At 43.1% G+C, this 21,828-nt stretch overlaps 1 protein-coding gene across 1 annotated transcript in view; it reads right to left on the bottom strand.

Annotated features, from left to right (window-relative positions):
• Window positions 1-1,628: 1,628 nt before the first annotated feature.
• The window catches only part of ccnjl (cyclin J-like), a 91,721-nt gene continuing 71,521 nt past the window's right edge, over window positions 1,629-21,828 (bottom strand). The window contains exons 3-5 of the mRNA XM_067996441.1: window positions 21,478-21,777; window positions 18,242-18,401; window positions 1,629-6,005 (exon numbers count right to left, since the gene is read on the bottom strand). Of these exons, the coding sequence (XP_067852542.1) occupies window positions 5,549-6,005; window positions 18,242-18,401; window positions 21,478-21,777 (917 nt within the window). The 3' untranslated portion in view covers window positions 1,629-5,548. The remainder of the gene's footprint in view (window positions 6,006-18,241; window positions 18,402-21,477; window positions 21,778-21,828) is intronic.

The raw sequence follows: 21,828 nt of genomic DNA, 5'->3' as shown, positions 1-21,828 counted from the left end.
CATCTGCCAAATTTTTGCCCACTCACTTAAACTATCTAGATCCCTTTGCAGACTCCTTATGTCCTCTTCACAACTTACTTTCCTACCTACCTTGTGTCATCTGCAAATTTAGCAACCATACATTCGGTCCCTACATCCAAGTCATTGATGTGGATTGTAAATAGTTGAGGCCCAAGCACTGATCCCTGTGGCACTCCACTCGTTACATCTTGCCAACCTGAAAATGACCCATTTATGCCTATACTCTGTTTCCTGTTAGCTAACCAATCCTTTATCCATGCTAATATGTTACCCCCTACACCAGGAGCTCTTATTTTGTGTAGTAGCCTTTGATGTTACACCTTGTCAAAAGCCTTCTGGAAATCCAGGTACACCACATCCACAGGATCCCCTTTATCCACGTTGCTTGTTACTTCCACAAAGAACTAATAAATTAGTCAAACACAATTTCCCTTTCACAAAGCCGTGTTGATTCTGCCTGATTGCATTGAGATTTTTTAAGTGCCCTGCTATAACCACCTTAATAGATTCTAGCATTTTCCCTATGACAGATGTTAAGCTAACTGGCCTGTAGTTTCCTGCTTTCTGTCTCCCCCTTGAACAGAGGAGTTACATGTGCTATTTTCCAATCTGATGGGACCCTTCCAGAATCTAGGGAACTATGGAAAATTAATACCAATGCATCTACTATCTCTGCAGCCACTTCTTTTCACACCCTAGGATGAAGTCCATCAAGACCTGGGTACTTATCAGCTTTTAGTTCTAATTTTTTTCAGAACCCTTTCCCTGGTAATTGTAAATGTTTTAAGTTCCTCCCTCCCTTTCACCTCTTGATTCACAATTATATCTGGAATAGATTTCCTATTTACTTGATGCCTAGGTTTTACTACAAATTTCTATTCAGCAACCCATATTCAATTTATTTTCAATTAGCCTTGCTATAACCCAGACTGAGGCAGGATTCTTGAAGACAGTGACTTGCTGGGGTGCCGTTCCACAGTTGTTGGCACTCTCATTTCAAGTTTTACTGAAGTGATGCCACTAAGCCAATGAACATCACAAGCCACAGAAATGAATGAAGTGTTCCTAGTTTAAAGATCCTGACCAGGCCCAGCAATATCATGATCATCAACAGAGGACCAAATAGGTATTTTTCTCATTTAAGGTTCTTGAGATACCCAGAGAATCAAAGTCGCTCTGTCTTGATTCTTGGTACCGAAGAAGAGTCAAAAATAAGGCTTGCCTGCCTCCTGTGAACCTGCTGGCTGTTAGTTCTTTTTCTTGTAGCTCCTAGGATCCTGAGCCACTCGAATGCTATGGCTTGAGGCTAGAGTTAAAATTCTTGAGCAACATTTGTATTAAAGTAACTGTGTACCTGCTCCCTCCTTCCAACAACACAGAAACCCGAGCTCAGTCTGAATGTTTCTATATTCAGTCTATTTCAACTTTATGGTTCTATGCAATAGGTCAAGACTGGTCTGGAGAAGAGATGAGAGCTAGAAAATAACAGAGCCAATCAACATTATCATAAAGGTATCAAAACTGGACGTTCCCAGGAATTTGCTTCTACTGTCTTGTGACTACAGAGACATGGATTGGTGTGTAAATAATTAAAATGGAAACAGGAATGAGTAGACTGGCATTTATTTAAAAAAGTACACAGGGTTTCACATCAGTTACATTTACTTAAACTTCAATTAGCCAGATCTAAGATTTATTTAAATAATATTACTAGCAAATATTAGTGTATCATTCAGCAGGTATTTGACTCTTGCATTACAGTTCTTGAGAATACATGGATATTTGGCATACTGTGCCATTAAAGAGGTTCCTGTAAAACAGAACATTTCTAGTCAGGAATAAAATGAGCTAACTTTGTATAGCAGATCGGAACTACAATAATATTTTTGGTCACTAGTTATTTCACTTGGTTTCTCATGGTTTGACGGTATTGTAGCATTTGCAACTTGCTTCACAATTCCTTCATAAATTCACTAGAACGCATTTTACATTATCCTGTCTTGTCTAATACAATGTGTATTACCCTACTTCTATTTAGTAAAGAAGTTACTGGTTGCAGTATCTATTTAATAGGATGTGTGTATAACACCACATACATAATACGTCCCCATTTGTGTTACTAGTCATCTCAAAGTCTCAAAGAAAGATTGCATTTGAAAGAAGACAGTATCTCATTAAGTCAACCAGTCTAGTAAATCTTATGCAGAAGATTTCCAACCTCCTAAAACACAAGCCACACAATATGGCTTTTATAAGACTTCCCACGTCTCAAAACATTCCATGCACTTTTAAGAAAACCAATTCATGTCTCAACACAAGATGCAAGTCCAATTAGAAAATGGCTATAAGCCTTAAAGTAGTTAGGCATCCATTTCTTAAATTTGTAAAACTATACCTTTGACGCTAACCTGTAGGGGAAACTCTACAATATAGCACGACAATTTATACTTATGAATTGTTAAAAATGTTACAAGATTTAAATGCAGAAGGCACTTTTAAGCACACTGTGCGACATTATGTGAAAAGTCCCTGGGGTAGTCATTCCTCAGTGTACCTATCTTGTAACGAGATTAAGTTGGTGTTTAGTTGTGTTGCACAATTTTTTTAAAAAGACCACCACACAGACCAAGAACTTCCAGCAGATTGAGGTCAGAAATCGATCAGAGGTTAAAAAATTCTGCAGGGCAATTCATCCAGGTGTTACATTTAACAAGCTTCTTTTTAAAAAATAAATAATTTATCAAAAGTTGAATTTTTGGACACGCTAAAACTATTTCTATATTAAAGAGTACAAGCTGCTGGTTAAGCACACATTTGATGTCAAGTGCAGCGATGTCATAACATGACAGCATGCTGAATGATAGCTGCCTCCAACTGTATTGTCAGCCAATGAACTGAACAGAAATCGGAGGTTTCTGCTGCTCGGAACCGTGTGGACTACATTGTACCAGCTCCGTGCAGACAGCAAGTCAATCAACTGCAGTACACGATGACCGATCTAAAATAATTAAAATTGACTAATCTGTGCAACAACCCCACAAGGGTAAATGCAAAGCTGCTTCATCATAGGCAACAGTATCGTTCATATTCCATGGAGGAGTGACTTCCTGGGAGTGGGACTTTCCAGCACTAATTGACACTGCAACATTTACATAAACTACAGGACTTCTTAATTAAACTCCAAGCCATTAAACTATTGGTATTTGTGTCCGTTTGCATTCACTTCCACATACCCCGACACCCCGCAAAGCCTACAGAACATATATGGAAGCAACTGCTACTGAGATGGACACAGACCACGGTTCATTAGAGCAGGTCTTGACATAACTCAAAGGAAAAACAATGGATTATCTAGATTTATAACTTAATACTATCACATCATTGTACTAGTCATTCACTCTATGAGCCTAAAATTTCCACTGCATTAAAAAATGAAAAACCTAAAACGGTGAAAGCCTTAAGCGAGCCTCTCTTCCGGTAATGTTTTTGTAGAAACAAAGAAAACTACAGCCTTTCAGCTATAGATTCAGAATTGTAGCTGAAGTTCCTTGCATATAAATTAGGAAAGGACTTCCTTTACTTTTTTCCTTGGGCAAAGTACTAGAGAGTTAGCATTACAGGAAATGCCAACTCTCTACTACTTTGCCCAAGTGGTCATTCTTCATGTGTGAACCTGGATAATGTTAGTGGGCAATTCAATTGCTGAGACGATCACAGCCAAGCTCGACTCTGGCCATAGACACAATTCCTGCAGTGGACTGTTGGATCATGATCAGGAATCTCCCCCACCCCATTCCCTAAACTGCGGATCCTGAGGCCATTTGTAGGACCCCCCCCACTACTACCTCAGCAGAGGTGAACCAATTTGGGGGAGGGGGTGGAGGGAAGGAAGGTGGGTGGGTGGATAAACACTGTGGAGCCAATTAACAGTTCGCTTCTACAATTAGGCAGCAATCTCGATTTAAATAGGGATGCTTAAAAATTCGAACAAGTCTACACTACCATTGTCCTTTACATATACTACTCTTCTCAAACTGTTCACGGTACTTGAAATAAAAGAAGTTTTTAAAAATTAATTACACTGAAACTGTTAACTTTTGTATCTGAACTGAAAGCTCCGATTTGCATATCATTAACTCGAGATTTAAAAATTTACAGTTTAAATATGGTTGCATGAATTTCATTTGTTAGCTTAAAACAAAACTAGTGTAAGGCAACCAAGCAAGGATATCAAAAATAGGCAATTTAAGAAAAGCAGTTAAGAAAAACCTCTTTGGATTCCTTCGCTTTGCATCAGAATAAAAAAATACAAAATGTAAATGGTGAAGGCCTGCACTAGTCTAGCACTGCGAGTTGACATCGTTAATACTGCGGAGGCGAAACTAAGGCCAGATATAAGGAGAACCTAAGTTATTCTGAGGTAATTGTCTTGCATTTATGCTGGTCGAGAAGAACAGCAAGAGGTATTTAATTTTTTTTTCCCTTCCATGGAATCTCAAGAGGCTTTAATAAACCTTTTAATCATTGAGGAATTTACCCTTGCATGTGTACACAGGACTCTCGCCTACAGTTTGTTTGGTCGTGCCAGCTCCCTGCATGCACTTTCTACATAAACTAGCAGATTTTTCTTGTTCTCTTACTAAGCAGCTAGTGTTGAATCCAAAAAAAGTTGAAATATCAGTACTATGTTACTAATCTATCCCCTAAATAGCTCTGCTTCTAAACTTCCAATTTTCAGTAGGTTACCTTTGCTGAAGAGCAGTTATATATTTGAGCCAGTGGGTGGATATACCAGCCCCCAAATGAAAAAGTATAAATTCACAAATGCAACAGGCAATCATTGTCTGGGACGGTTATAATTATTACTGTGATTAGCAGCAGTCCTAATGCAAGAAGTTGATTGCTGCGACATTGCTTTGCCAGTTATGCAATTGAAACGGAATACAGTGCCGTAAACAGTATAAAGTGAAAGTACAGCTAAGACACAAACCATATTGCACTCGGAAATGTCTCAATACTCCCTGGGTAAAACACCAGAACATCGCAGGCAGCCAGTGATAAATTAAAACAAGTGGGGCCAACGGCATTGTCTTCAAGTAAAAAAAAGTGTGCCCCAACAGCTTTCATGTAAACAATATAAAAATGTCACAGTAATAACAGCCCTTTATGTGAGTTAAGGCAGCAGCTTAAAAATTCTCTTCAAAAAGTATCTCTTTCTTCTCCAAATCTATCAAAATATTTTTATATGGCTTCCTGACATCCCATTGGACTATTTAGTCTCTTAAAAATGTTCGTACAGAATACCAACTCTGGGGCATTCTTAGTCTAAAGTAATTAGCATATTTCCATCACAGAAATTGTAACAAGAAAAGCTACATGGTAAATGCGCTCTTTTGCATATTCAAAATCAAAAGTTCAATCGGTGTAACAAATCGCATATCTTCTGAGAGACAGCTTCCAAGGTAGAAAAGTAGATGGTATTTATCGGTTCAGGAGGATGGTGATAAAAACATTATTGCAATTACTGTCATCTATCGAAGCAGCCAGTTGCATACGTGTGATGTCCACTTAAAAAATTACTACCATAGGCCACGGTGATGCAGTGTCTGGGCTCCGTGGTTATGGCAACCTGCATAGCAATGGGTCCCTGAACAGGCAGAGCCCTTACCGTGGGCTGTAGGCTGGCCTGCAAACTTGGGTATGACTGCAGAGTATAGCTGCTGCCAGTACTTCCTGAGACAATGGTTGCTCGACGGCCCTGCATGTGGCTCCTATGGGCCTGAACTGAAGCCTGAGGTTGCAAAGGCGAATGGAACTGTACCAGCTGAGAGGAGTTCTGGGTGAGGTGTTGGTACTGAGCCTGCTGGAATAGGAGCTGTGGTGAGGACTGGTGTTGATGCTGCTGTTGCACTGTTGTTTGCTGCTGCAGAGCTGACTGTTGTCCTTTGGTTTTGTTGGCTTCTTTGACATCGTTATCATGGGCACTAAACAACACAAAACACATGTCAGATCAGACACTTTCCAAAATAATGCCCAGTTTCCCTTTTGCTGTATGTGCTGCAAGCAACAATGTCAAGTTTCATTTAAACCGTTGAATTCAGAGTAGACTTCTATTGCTGCAAAAGCTTTGCTAACTCCAGGTAGTTTCTAATACTCTTTCGTATCAATTTCTTCATAATAGATTGCCAGTTTATTGTAATGAATGTACTGAACTCTAATAAGCTGACAAACCTAGTTGAAGGGGCCAAATATTGGAATGATGGTGTCAAAATAGAAGGAGTGAAGCACAGTACATTATATATTGTTTTCTATTCTATCCCTTCTGCTACTATAAATTGGCAATTTACACAACTCAAAAACACAGTATATTAACTCTGTAAAGTCCAGAGTGCCCTGAATCTTTAGTCTCAGGATTTTTCCTACTGCTGCTAATTCCTCTGAATCATTATGTGGGCACCAGAAAAATTATTTGTGGTCAATTTTATATAAGTGGTTTCACCCAAAAATTACTGGATTTCTACAAAAATTACTGAGATTCAAAGGGTTAAATTTGTTATTGCTGAAATAATACACTCTGGACTAAAGAAGTCCATTACTTTACCCACAAAGAATTCAAGCAGGAATAATCCGGCACCAAATGTTATATAAAACACACCAGTTTTCTTTCCTCTTCCAATTGTCTCTCCTCTCCCAAAGGCTTTAACTCATTATGATACCTCATCTAAATTACTCTTCTTCATACAAGAAGAGACAGCATGTGTACACAAGCTATTCAACTATGGAAGGCATTATGAGAATCAATCTTGTCCACAAGTAAAACATACACATTGATACCTTCTGACTCAAGGAAATGGACAGTGACCAAAAACCTTGGCTAACTTCTCTCACCTCACTGGCCCAGAGGTGCTAGTGTCAATTGTACTGCCATTTTTAAAAAATTCATTCATGGGATGTGGGCGTTGCTGGCGAGGCTGGCATTTATTGCCCATTCCTAATTGCCCTTGAGAAGGTGGTGGTGAGCCGCCTTCTTGAACCGCTGCAGTCGTGTGGTGAAGGTTCTCCCACAGTGCTGTTAGGAAGGGAGTTCCAGGATTTTGACCCAGCAACGACGAAGGAACGGCGATATATTTCCAAGTCGGGATGGTGTGTGACTTAGAAGGGAACGTGCAGGTGGTGTTGCTCCCATGTACCTGCTGCTCTTGTCCTTCTAGGTGGTAGAGGTCGCGGGTTTGGGAGGTGCTGTCGAAGAAGCCTTGGCGAGTTGCTGCAGTGCGTCCTGTGGATGGTACACATTGCAGCCACAGTGCGCCGGTGGTGAAGGGAGTGAATGTTTAGGGTGGTGGATGGGGTGCCAATCAAGCGGGCTGCTTTGTCCTGGATGGTGTCGAGCTTCTTGAGTGTTGTTGGAGCTGCACTCATCCAGGCAAGTGGAGAGTATTCCATCACACTCCTGACTTGTGCCTTGTAGATGGTGGAAAGGCTTTAGGGAGTCAGGAGGTGAGTTACTCGTGGCAGAATACCCAGCCTCTGACCTGCTCTTGTAGCCACAGTATTTATATGGCTGGTCCAGATAAGTTTCTGGTCAATGGTGTTGACGGTGGGGGATTCGGCGATGGTAACGCCGTTGAATGTCAAGGGGAGGTGGTCAGACTCTCTCTTGTTGAAGATGGTCATTGCCTGGCACTTGTCTAGCACAAATGTTACTTGCCTGGATGTTGTCCAGGTCTTGCTGCATGCGGGCTCGGACTACTTCATTATTTGAGGGGTTGCGAATGGAACCGAACACTGTGCAGTCATCAGCGAACATCCCCATTTCTGACCTTATGATGGAAGGAAGGTCATTGATGAAGCAGCTGAAGATGGTTGGGCCTAGGACACCGCCCTGAGGAACTCCTGCAGCAATGCCCTGGGGCTGAGATGATTGGCCTCCAACAACCACTACCATCTTCCTTTGTGCAAGGTATGACTCCAGCCACTGGAGAGTTTTCAATTTTACTAGGGCTCCTTGGTGCCACACTCGGTCAAATGCTGCCTTGATGTCAAGGGCAGTCACTCTCACCTCACCTCTAGAATTCAGCTCTTTTGTCCAAACCGATGAGTGATAACACAGACCAGGGATCAAACTAAGGACCTTCCCGGTCTGTATAGCCCAGTTCCACTCTAGGTAAATGCATGAGGGGGCTATGCACCAAATTTCTTTCAAACAAATGCTGCAACTCCAAATGTACTCACTATAAATGTTACTCAGCATCAACCCATGGCATTGCTCATAGGCAGAAAGAATGGGAGCAAGTGGTGGTGAAAGTCAGACAAGATCAGGCTGAGTTTGAAGAGCAGCAAAAATAAATCAAGTAGAAATTTATCGAGAGAAGATCAAAGCTACACGAGAAGAAAGGCAGCTAAAAAAAGAAATAAAAGAGTAAACATTTTGGTAACTAATAGGAGTGTACATGTACAGAAGGTGCCAGAGGTATGGCTGACAATGCAATGCAATTGTATCTGACTAAGAAAAAGAAACGGGGATAAGGGCCAAGGGAAGAAATGAAGCTGCAGGCAAGGAGCAGAGAGGAACCCCAGATCTCAAAACAAGGTAGGCTTCCAAAAAGAGATAAATAGTCTAAAAGTTGAATAGCTGAGTATCACTTGTAGTCTTGCACCCTAAGACACTTGGGCAAAGTATCAATGGGTATCAAGTACCTACAGAACTGGACCCCAGGGCTCAAAGCCTTCAGAAGAGGAGGAGGGAGAAAATTGGCAAAAAAAGGTAAAAAGCACAGTATCCAGCTGAATCCAGATATCCTCATCAGAACCAAATTGCCAGGAAGGGTTATATCTGAATCAGGATTTGCAAATAAAAATAGCTGCTTTGCAAATCTTGGCACTAACGGCTCATTTAGAATAATCCCTAAATCAATCCAACCTACAAAACATTACCAGACATCCAGCATGTGCTGCTATCCTGGGAGGTGGGGGGGGGGAACATGTGGTACATTTATCATACTAAATAAGGCAAAATGAATAAGTCCAGAACATTTTATGCTGTACAATGGGAGTGATTTGGTCCTCTGGAATCCCGAGACTGGACTGATTAGGTGTAGACCATATATAGCAACAGATATATTTATTTTCTCCAACATCTCATAGTAGCTCCTTATTAGAAGATCTTTGCTAATGGCATCTGATTGTAATTAGAGAAATTATGGGCTTTAATTTATTTATTTGGAGTCAATTTTTAATTTGCTTGGAAAAAGGGCTTGTCTAAGAAGCATGCACACAAAAAATATGGGTCAGGAGAAAGAGAAAAAAACACACACCTCTTGGGACAGAGTTCACAGTCATTTTGATATGTTCAAACTGGATCTCAGCCGGGGTAGTACAACTAATTTCAGTGCACTTTGTGGGGTGGGGGTGGGGGCAGGAGGGAGAAGCTCTCCAGTACTCCAGTACTGGGACTCCAGTATTTCACTGACCTTTGCTGGAAAATATGCACACGTAGACAAGTGAGGACATAATCAAGCTCGGCTACGATGCTCTCTACAGCGGAATAGCTTGCTGGCAGTCAACGTCTAGGCTCACATGAAGAATGGTCACTTAGGCACACCATTGAAGAGCATGGGCCACCCATGAGACAATATCCCAGCATGAGTCAACACTTTCAGAACAGGGGAGTAAAACTGGAAGAAGGTGGGGAAGAGATGGATTTGATTTTCTCTTTTTAAAAAGAACAATCTTTTGATAGCTGGTAGGAGCAAAACCAATTCCTTGAAATTACTCAGTTTGTTGTTGGTAGAAAGTTAGAAATGACTCTTTCTGGCACCTTGCATTGTACAAACAGGACTTACATGTTCCTGAGGCAAAGCAGCAATGTGCTACCATTTTGGCTCAACCAGATATGGTACGGGGTACGGTAGCATAGTGGTTATGTTACTGGACTAGTAATCCAGAGGCCTGGACTAATAATCCGGAGTCATGAGTTCAAATCCCGCCATAGCAGCTAGGGAATTTAAATTCAATTAAATAAAATCTGGAATTAAAATACTAGTATCAGTAATGCTGGCCATGAAACTACTGGATTGTCGTAAAAACCCATCTGGTTCACTAATGTCCTTACCCGGTCTGGCCTATATGTGACTCCAGACCCACTGCAATGTGGTTGATTCTTAATTGCCCTCTGAAATGGCCTAGCAAGCCACTCAGTTGTAAAATCTCGCTTAAAAAGTCACAAGAATAAAACTGGCACCGGACACGACAAAGGCAAACCAAGCCCAGTCGGCCCTGCAAAGTCCTCCTCACTAACGTCTGGGGACTTGTGCCAAAATTGGGAGAGCTGTCCCACAGACTGGTCCAGCAACAGCCTGACATAGCCATACTCACAGAATCATACCTTTCAGCCAATGTCCCAGACTCTTCCATCACCATCCCTGGGTATGTCCTGTCCCACCAGCAGGACAGACTGACCAGAGGTGGCGGTACAGTGATATAGTCAGGAAGGAGTGGCCATGGGAGTCCTCAACATTGACTCTGGACCCCATGAAATCTCATGGCATCAGGTCAAACATGGGCAAGGAAACCTCCTGCTGATTACCACCTACTGCCCTCCCTCAGCTGATGAATCAGTCTTCCTCCATGTTGGAGGAAGCACTGAGGGTAGCAAGGGCACAGAATGTACTCTGGGTGGAGGACTTCAACGTTCATCACCAAGAGTGGCTCGGTAGCACCACTACTGGCCGAGTCCTGAAGGACATAACTACCAGACTGGGCCAGCGGCTGGTGGTGAGCAAACCAACACGAGGGAAAAACTAACTTGACCTCGTCCTCACCAATCTACCTGTCGCAAATGCATCTGTCCATGACAGTATTGGTAGGACTGACCACCGCACAGTCCTCGTGGAGATGAAGTCCCATCCTCGCACTGAGGACACCATCCAATGTGTTGTGTGGCACTACCACCGTGCTAAATGGGATAGATTCAGAACAGATCTAGCAGCTCAAAACTGGGCATCCATGAGGCGCTGTGGGTCAGCAGCAGAATTGTATTCCAGCACAATCTGTAACCTCATGACCTGGCATATTCCACACTCTACCATTACCAACAAGCCAGGGAATCAACCCTGGTTCAATGAGGAGTGTAGAAGAGCACGTCAGGAGCAGCACCAGGCGTACCTAAAAATGAGGTGCCAACCTGGTGAAGCTACAACTCAGGACTACATGCATGCTAAACAGTGGAAGCAATATGCTATTGACAGAGCAAAGCGATTCCACAACCAACAGATCAGATCAAAGCTTTGCAGTCCTGCCACATCCAGTCGTGAATGATGGTGGACAATTAAACAACTAACGGGAGCAGGAGGCTCTGTGGACATCCCCATCCTCAATGATAGTGGAGTCCAGCACGTGAGTGCAAAAGACAAGGCTGAAGCATTTGCAACCATCTTCAGCCAGAAGTGCCGAGTGGATGATCCATCTCTGCCTCCTCCTGATATCCCCACCATCACAGAAGCCAGTCTTCAGTCAATTCGATTCAGTCCACATGATATCAAGAAATGGCTGAGCGCACTGGATACAGCAAAGGCTATGGGCCCCGACAACATCCCGGCTGTAGTGCTCCAGAACTAGCTGCGCCTCTAGCCAAACTTTTCCAGTACAGCTACAACACTGGCATCTACCCGACGATGTGGAAAATTGCCCAGGTATGTCCTGTCCACAAAAAGCAGGACAAATCAAATTGGCCAATTACCGCCCCATCAGTCTACTCTCAATCATCAGCAAAGTGATGGAAGGTGTCGTCAACAGTGCTATCAAGCGGCACTTACTCACCAATAACCTGCTCACCAATGCTCAGTTTGGGTTCTGCCAGGACCACTCGGCTCCAGACCTCATTACAGCCTTGGTCCAAACATGGACAAAAGAGCTGAATTCCAGGGGTGAGGTGAGGGTGACTGCCCTTGACTTCAAGGCAGCATTTAACAGAGTGTGGCACCAAGGAGCCCTAGTAAAATTGAAGTCAATGGGAATCAGAGGGCAAACTCTCCAGTGGCTGGAGTCATACCTAGCGCAAAGGAAGATAGTAGTGGTTGTTGGAGGCCAATCATCTCAGCCCCAGGATATTGCTGCAGGAGTTCCTCAGGGCAGTGTCCTAGGCCCAACCATCTTCAGCTGCTTCATCAATGACCTTCCCTCCATCATAAGGTCAGAAACGGGGATATTCGCTGATGATTGCAGTGTTCAGTTCCATTCGCAACCCCTCAGATAATGAAGCAGTCCGAGCCCGCATGCAGCAAGACCTGGACAACATCCAAGCTTGGACTGATAAATGGCAAGTAACATTCGCGCCTGACAAGTGCCAGGCAATGACCACCTCCCCTTGACATTCAACAGCATTACCATCACCGAATCCCCCACCATCAACATCCTTGGCGTCACCATTGACCAGAAACTTAACTGGACCAGCCATATAAATACTGTGACTACAAGAGCAGGTCAGAGGCTGGGTATTCTGCAGCGAGTGACTCACCTCCTGACTCCCCAAAGCCTTTCCACCATCTACAAGGCACAAGTCAGGAGTGTGATGGAATACTCTCCACTTGCCTGGATGAGTGCAGCTCCAACAACACTCAAGAAGCTCGACACCATCCAGGACAAAGCAGCCTGCTTGATTGGCACCCCATCCACCACCCTAAACATTCACTCCCTTCACCACCGGCACACTGTGGCTGCAGTGTGCACCATCCACAGGATGCACTGCAGCAGCTCGCCAAGACTTCTCTACCAACTAGAAGGACAAAAGCAGCAGGCACATGGGAACAACACCACCTGCACGTTCCCCTCCAAGTCACACACCATCCCGACTTGGAAATATATCGCCGTTCTTCATCGTCACTGGGTCAAAATCCTGGAACTCCCTTCCTAACAGCACTGTGGGAGAACCTTCACTACACAGACTGCAGCGGTTCAAGAAGATTGCTCACCACCACCTTTTCAAGGGCAATTAGGGATGAGCAATAAATGCCAGCCTCACCAATGACGCCCACATCCCATGAACGAATAAACAAAAAGATACTAATTGGGATTTTGTGCTGCAGCAAATGCAGTTTACTACAGCACTGGAATAAGGAACAAAACATCAACAATATTGGGCCAGATTTTGCTGTCAAAATAATGGTGAGGCTAATGGCGCTCATCGTTATTTATGCGCAAATGTTACCGCAATTTCAGGCGAGGGGCAGATGCGCGGTTAAATACCAATATCCAAAAGTTGATGCCCGAATTGCACTGCTCACTTTGCGAACACGGCATTTCGCTGACTGCCTTACTTCTGAAATGTACTGAATGTCTTAAGTTGCTGTATTTGCTCGGTAGATACGAACTAAACCCGCTGCAGATATTTAGGGCTAGTAAATACAAGCACACGTACCCTTTTAACGACGTGCTAAGTGTTAATGACTGACAATCAACATCCTGGCACCGAAAATTACCTTATAAGTGTGGAGTCTCATTCCTTCAGGTTGTGAATTGTTTTAGCAGATTTTAAAAATGTCAAATTTTAAATTTAAATTTTTTTTCTTACTTTTCCGTCTCTTTTTTTCTTTCTTAATCCGATCTCTTTCCCTCTCTCCATTTCTCTTTCTGTGCCTAATTTTGATGTGGAGATGCCGGTGATGGACTGGGGTGTACAAATGTAAGGAATCTTACAACACCAGGTTATAGTCCAACAGTTTTATTTGAAAATCACAAGCTTTCGGAGGCTTTCTCCTTCGTCAGGTGAGTGTCGAGACTCATTGAAAATTACCGCATATATAGTCATAGAACAATGCCTGGTGATTACAGACAATCTTTCCAACTGCCCGTTATCAAGGCCATCAAATTAATTGAATAATGTTCAGACACTATTCAATGTCTGAACACTATTCAATTAATTTGATGGCCTTGATAACGGGCAGTTGGAAAGATTGTCTGTAATCACCAGGCATTGTTCTCTGACTATATATGCAGTAATTTTCAATGAGTCTCGACACTCACCTGACGAAGGAGAAAGCCTCCGAAAGCTTGTGATTTTCAAATAAAACTGTTGGACTATAACCTGGTGTTGTAAGATTCCTTACATTTGTGCCTAATTTGACATTGGTAACTTTCAGTGCCAGAGAGGTTGATTGGCAGTCATTAGCACTTATCATATTGTTAAAAGGGTACATGCGCTTGTAATGACTCATTCTAAGAATCTATGGTGCATTTAGTTCACCCTCCTTCTCAGTCCTTCCGCCATTTGTCTCCCAATCCTTAAATCTCATTGGTTAAGGAGATACCCTGTTGGTTGCCCTGTTCACTCAGGTCCCAGATACCATATTTCCTTCACTGCACTGTTACCAGCTCGCACTTTGAGCAACTTAGTGGACAAAATTGTTTTGAGCTGAAGTGTGCAGACATCATTAGATGCCCTCCTACAGCAAAACGTGGCCTATTAAATTCTACCCAATGGCATTCTAACCATTACCTCATGGTTATTGGTCACATATCCATCAAACGCAAAAAACACCTCACAATGTTCATAGAATCATACAGCACAGGAGGCGGCCATTCGGCCTGTCATGCCTGCTCTTTGAAAGACCTGTCCAATTTAGTTGAGAGAACAAGACAACACTATCCCAGTTTATGCATAGTTCAATGCTCGTTTCATTCTATAATCATTTCATGCGCCACTTAAGGAGAAAATGCAATTTGGTTAATAATGGAAGATGAAAGATCAAAGAAGCAATGACAATTAAATAGTGGGAAGTGGTTCCAGGGCTGCAGTTTTCAGTTCTCTTTGATCAGAGTTCTATTAAAAGGCCCGATTTCAAGATGTTCAATAGGAGTTCAAAGCATGTGCAACATTTCATCCTCCAATTATTTATGAACCTAAAATTACACTAATGAGTGATTCCAATATTCTACATAAGCAGCACAGAACCTAGTGAACCCAGGATACTCATGCTAGACCAGCTGTCTTCCTTGGCTTGACATTTCTATGGAAGCAGCAGCTCAGAGACCAACAGATCCCATAAAGCATTCAAGTATTTCCATCTGCGCCGTACAATCCTCAGTCCCATTCCCAACCAGACATTATTTTCAAAAAAGAGCTGGGTGAAAGCCAACAGCTGCTTTATTTAGGAGTAAGCTCCACATAGAAAAACTTTGGGAGCAAAAAAATAAATTAGGCTCAACAAGTCGGTCACTTATTCAGACATCCACCAATTTCTACCCACCAAATTCTGTGAGGAGATGAAGTGAGGGGGAGGGAAGGGAAGGAAAGAGAGGTGGGGGGGAGGGAAGGGAAGGAAAGAGAGGTGGGGGGGAGGGAAGGGAAGAGAGGGGAGGGAGGGAAAGGGAGAGAGGGAAAAATTCCTTTTATTCTCAAGGATTAATGCCATTTGGAACTAAGTTCAGATGCCCCAATCATAGCTCACAGTTTGAGCCAGGAGGGGTGAAAAGTACATGCTGTTCCAACCAAATTCCATAGCCTCTGCTATAACTCAATTTCTTGGTATATTTATGTGCAGTGATGTCATTTTGAGAACCATAAACAACTTGAGTGTGGAAAGCTCCTTCAAATAGGTCAATATGGTACAATATATCTAAATGTTCTTCTCCAGAGTAAATAAAAACCATACCAGCAGCAACTTCTCAAATCAGCAAAGGCGGCAAATATCACCAACTTAATTAAAATCTATGAACAAGTAGCCTCCCAAGAAGGCAGTTGACACCTTAGCTGGACCAGTATCTGCTGAGAAACTGGATTGAGGGTGATAGTTATTAATGGCATTTCTTGAATTTTTTTGGGAAGTTGGGGCAAGAAACTTAAGTGTTCCTCAAAGCAGTGGCTCAACAGCTGGTGGTGGGAGGGAAGTCCACAATAGGATAATCGCATGCAGACTCTGGATGGAATGGGCTTGATGGGCAAAACGTCCGTTTTTGCTCCAAACCAACTTCAGAATACCACCATTGTGGAAGCTTGCTGTTTAACAAGATCACATGCCCATTATCCTGCTTATCCCTGTACTTTACAGCAGAACAGACAGTTGAATAAAGAATGGTTTTGCTGTGCACAGCAGGCATTCATTGAAATGTCTGTAAAGAAGGCCTCATTTTTTCTTCTAGCACCTTCTTGGATGCAGAATTGGCTATGTAACAGGAAGCAGAGAGTAGCGGTGAACAGTTGCTTTTCAGAATGGAGGGAGGTGTACAGTGGTGTTCCCCAGAGGTCAGTACTAGGACCACTGCTTTTCTTGATATATATTAATGATTTGGACTTGGGTGTACAGGGTACAATTTCCAAATTTGCAGATGACACAAAACTTGGAAGTGTAGTGAACAGTGAGGAGGATAGTGATAGACTTCAAGAGGATATAGACAGGCTGGTGGCATGGGCAGATGAAATTTAACTCAGAAAAATGCAAGGTGATACATTTCAGTAGGAAGAATGAGGAGAGACAATATAAACTAGAGGGCACAATTTGAAAAGGGGTACATGAACAGAGAGATCTGGGGGTATATATACATAACTCGTTGAAGGTGTCAGGGCTGGTTGAGAAAGCAGTTAAAAAGCATACAGGATCCTGGGCTTTATAAATAGAGGCATAGAATACAAAAACAAGGAAGTCATGATGGGGCTTTACGGAACACTGGTTCGGCCACAACTGGAGTATTGTGTCCAGTTCTGGGCACTGTACTTTAGGAAAGATGTGAAGGCCTTAGAGAGGGTGCAGAAGAGATTTACTAGAATAATTCCAGGGATGAGGGACTTTAGTTATGTGGATAAACTGGAAAAGACCCAAAAGGTGACATGAGGAAAAACTTTTTTTTTTTTTTTACACACAGCGAGTGGTTAAGATCTGGAATGCACCGCCTGAGGGGCTGGTGGAGGCAGATTCAATCATGGCCTTCAAATGGGAACTGGATAAGTACTTAAAAGGAAAAAATGTGCAGGGCTACGGGACTAGGGTAGGGAGGTGAGACTAGCTGGATTGCTCTTGCATAGAGCCAGCACGGACTCGATGGGTCGAATGGCCTTCCGTGCTGTAGCTTTTCTATGATTCTACAATTTTGGTGCCTTTCTAGACTGCCTCAGGGACACAACTGCAGGTCAAGAAAATGCATTAGTATCTGGAGAAAATAATGAATGTATCCCCAAAAAAGTATTAGATATTAAATGCAGAAAATTTAAAATATACATTAAATTTGGCAACATTCCCAGAAATGTTGTCACAGTTACAACAATTTGTATTTATATAGTGCCTTTAATGTAGTAAAATGTCCCAAGGTGCTACACATGAGCATTATTGAACAAAATTTGACACCATGCCACATAAGGAGCTATTAAGACAGGTGATGGTCACAGAGGTAGGTTTTAAGGAGCGTCTTAAAGGAGGAGAGAGAGGTGAAGAGGTTTAGGGAGGAAATTCCAGAGCTTAGTGTGGCTGAAGGCACGACAGTCAATGATGCAGCGATGAAAATTGTGGATATGCAAGAGGCCAGAATTAGAGTGCAGAGATCTCGGAGGGTTGTAGGGCTGAAGGAGGTTACAGAGATTGGGAGGGGTGAGGCCATGGAGGGATTTGAAAACAAGGATGAGAATTTTAAAATCGAGACGCTGTCGGACCGGGAATCAATGTAGTCAGCGAGCACGGGGGTAATGGGTGAACAGGACTTGGTGCGAGTTAGGATACGGGCAGCAGAGATTGGATGAGCTCAAGTTTACGGAGGGTGCAAGGTGGGAGGCCAGCCAGGAGATTATTAGAATAGTCAAATCTAGAGGTAACAAAGGCATAGATGAGGGTTTCAGCAGCAGATGAGCTGAAGCAGGAGACGAGACGGGAGATGTTACAGAGGTGGAAGTAGGCGGTCTTGGTGATGGAGAGTATTTGAGGTCGGAAGCTCAGCTCAGGGTCAAATAGGATGCCAAGGTTGCTAACAGTCTGGCTCAGCCTCATAGTGGCCAGGGAGAGGGATGGAGTCAGTGGTTAGGGAACAAAGACAAGCTTAGATTTGATTCTGTACTTCAATTCACTACAATTTCCTTTAAGTAATATTGGAAAAGGATGAAGGTCTTACAGGATTGCTTGAATTCAATTCGGAGAGGACATAGAAATCACACAATTGCACATAGAAAACCGCGGTCCTTGAATTAAACAACCCTCCCTTTTTACTGTTGTGTAAACAAGAAAAAAATGTGGATGTATCTTACATCAGCATGAGCTCAACACATGGAGTCAGGTGCTCCCACGTATATCCGGTCAGCAGATGAAGGTGAGTGGTCAGGGACGGACTGATGTGTAAACAAATGCGGGACGCTGTTAGGCAGGCTGCTGCTACCAGTGATGGACGAAAAGTCAGAAAGCTGTGGTCTACAACAAGAACAGCAGCACATTAGGTCAATCGTTCTTGAACAATTTATCACCACAAGGATTCCATATTTTATAAATGCAGTTAATCTTTCCAAATTTTTGCCTAAATCAAACATTCCATTACATTATTTCTAATGCTCTCCTGGCCAGCTGCCCATCCTCCAACCTTCATAAGGTTCAGTACATCCAAAACTCTGCTGCCCGTAAACTATTCCAGACCAAGTCTTTCTCACCCATCACCCGCTTCCCCACTGACCAACATTGGCTCTCATTCCCCCCACGCCTGTAATTCAAATTTCTTCTTGTGTTTAAATTCCTTCATGGCATCACCCCCTCCTCATCTCTGTAACCTCCTCCATCCCCACAACCCCCATCAAGCTCTCAAATTCATACGGCAAAACAAAAAATTATGTTTTCCCTACCTGTGCCAGCAAATTCCATTTCCATCATTTAATAGAAGGAATGGCAGAAAGAAGGAACAAACTTGCATTTATATAGCACCTCATCACATCTTAGCTTTTTTTAAAATTCATTCATGGGATGTGGGTGTCGCTGGTGAGGCCAGCATTTATTGCCCATCCCTAATTGCCCTTGAGAAGGCGGTGGTGAGCCGCCTTCTTGAACTGCTGCAGTCCATGTGGTGAAGGTTCTTCCTCAGTGCTGTTAGGTAGGGAGTTCCAGGATTTTGACCCAGCGACGATGAAGGAACAGCGATATATTTCCAAGTCGGGATGGTGTGTGACTTGAGGGGAACGTGCAGGTGGTGTTGTTCCCATGCTATATCCCAAGGTGCTTTACAACCATTAACAGTAGGAACATGGGAATGGGAGCAGGCCATTTAGCCCCTCAAGACTGTTTCCCCCATTCAATGAGATCATGGTTGATCTGTGACCTAACTCCATATACCCGTCTTAGCCCCAGTGTCTGTTATTGTATCCCACAATAACAAATAAATGAACAAATGACCAGATGTATTTTTCTGGTGGTGTGGGTTTAGAAAAGAACATTGGCTAGACTCCCTACTCTTTAAATAGTGCCATGGAATTTTTTTTTACTCCTTGGACCAAGCAGATGGGGCAGTACATAGAATTACATTGAAAGTGCGGTGTTTATGCTCCACAATGAGCCTCTTCCCTCCCTAATTCATCTAACCCTATCAGCATATCCTTCTATTCCTTTCTCCCTCATGTGTTTATCTAACTTCTCCTTAAATGCACCTTTGCTAGTCGCCTCAACTATTCCTTATGGTAGTGAGTTCCATATTCTAACCACTCTATGGGTAAAGAAGTTTCTCTTGAATTCCCTATTGGATTTATTAGTGACTATCTTATATTTATGGCCCCAATTCTGGTCCCCCTGCAAGTGGAAACATCTTCTCTACGTCTACCCTATCAAACCCTTTCATAATCTTAAAGACCTCTATCAGGTCACCCCTCAGTCTTCTCTTTTCTAGAGAAAAGAGCCCCAACCTGCTCAATCTTTCCTGATAGGCATAACCGCTCAGTACTGGTATCATCCTAATAAATCTGTTTTACACCTTCTCCAGTTCCACTATATCCTTTTTATAATATGGAGACCAGAATTGTTCACAGTACTCCAAGTGTGGTCTAACCAAGGTTCAATACAAGTTTAACATAACTTCTTTACTTTTCAATTCTATCCCTCTAGAAACGAACCCCAGTGCTTGGCTTGCTTTCTTCATGGCCTTATTAACCTGCATCACTACGTTAGTGATTTGTGCATCTGTACCCCCAGATCCCTCTGCTCCTCTACCCCACTCAGACCCTTAGTAGTCAAGCAGTACGTGGCCCCCTTACTCTTCCTAACAAAATTTAATACCTCACACTTATCTATACTGAAATTCATTTGCCAATTACACACCCATTCTGCAAGTTTATTAATGTCTTCCTGTATTTTGTCGCAGTCCTCCTCGGTATTAACTTTACCCCCCAATTTGGCATGGTCCACAAGTATTGGAATTGTACTTCCAATTCCCGAGTCCAAATCATTTATGTAAATGGTGAACAGTGGTCCCAGCAACGATCCTTGTGGAACACCACTTCCCACCTATTGCCAGTCAGAGAAGCTGCCCTTAACCACTACTCTCTGTTTTGTAACCAGCTCGCTATCCATTCTGCTACTTGTCCCGACTCCACATGCTCTGACCTTAGTCATGAGTCTACTATGTGGTACCTTATCGAAGACCTTTTCAAAATCCAAACACATTACATCTACTGCATTACCCTTGTCTATCCTTTGTTACTTCTTCAAAGAATTCAGTAAGGTTGGTCAAGCATGACCTTCCCTTTTGAAGGGTAGAACTTACACATGGTATGAGTTTCATGTCTCATGTGAAAGGTGGCACTTATAACAATGCAGCACTCTCAGTACTGCACGGGAGTGCAGACTGCCTTTAACATGCATTACTCTCACTTGAAAGAAAGCATGAGAACCTATTATTTGGAGGCTAATTTGTCAAAATCTGAAGCACAAATTACAGAGCTTTATTACAACCACATGGCCTAGAGGTCTCCTACTCACTCCAGGAATGATCGCTGATCTTGTGCTGAATTAGCTGATCTCGGTTGAGGTGGCAGGTGTGATGCTACAATTGGCCCCAACTCCTGGTCGCTATCCCTCTTGAAAGTGCACGAGTGGAGACATTGGGCGAGAATAGGATTGGGCTCAGCTGTGATGCTCCTCCTCTTCCCCACCCTCCATGGATGAAAAGCTTGAAGAACACACTGGGTCACACATGATGAATGACCTCTGGGGTGATGTACCAGAGGTCATTCAATGCCTGTGGAACCACATCCTAGTATAAGTCAATGCCTTAGGAAAGCCGGGGAGAAAATTGGGAGGAAAAATCCTCTGTCACTAGGATGGCACAATGGGGGTAATGTAATTTCCTGCTCTTGATTGTGCTTTAAGTTTTGGGGGGGGGTGCGCGCAAGGTGTTGGGGAGCAGGAAGAAACACATTCATGCCTGCCGGTGGTTACCAAATGACACTCCAGCATTAAATGCAACAGAACAGAGAGATTGTTACATTCACAGTTTCTTCTTTGATGAACATACCTTGAAGAGAAACTTCTAAAAAATAATGGGCGTATTTTTCCATGAAGGCTTTGGTTTTGGCAACAGAGGTGAGCGGCCAGCCATTGTGGAGGTCACTTTCGTGGACGGAGCCTGAGAGGTAGTAGTCAATGAAGTGTGCCGCCGTGGGCATACAGAGGTTCCAGTTGAAAGTCTCCAGCAGTAGCAGCTCCATCTGTAGTAGGTCTCGTTTGTTCAGCACCAGGTGCAGGTTGCTCATGAAGCCCAGGCTGTTGAGCTGTTCCAACTTTGGCACCCGATCTTCTTTCTCTTCAAATTTGCCTAAAGACAGAAGCAGCAATGACACGGTGAGCCTCCTGCTTTCCAGCACTC

The sequence above is a fragment of the Heptranchias perlo genome, chromosome 14 (assembly GCF_035084215.1).
Source record: "Heptranchias perlo isolate sHepPer1 chromosome 14, sHepPer1.hap1, whole genome shotgun sequence".
NCBI lineage: Eukaryota > Metazoa > Chordata > Chondrichthyes > Hexanchiformes > Hexanchidae > Heptranchias > Heptranchias perlo.
This window is presented reverse-complemented; position numbering and strand designations above follow the sequence as displayed.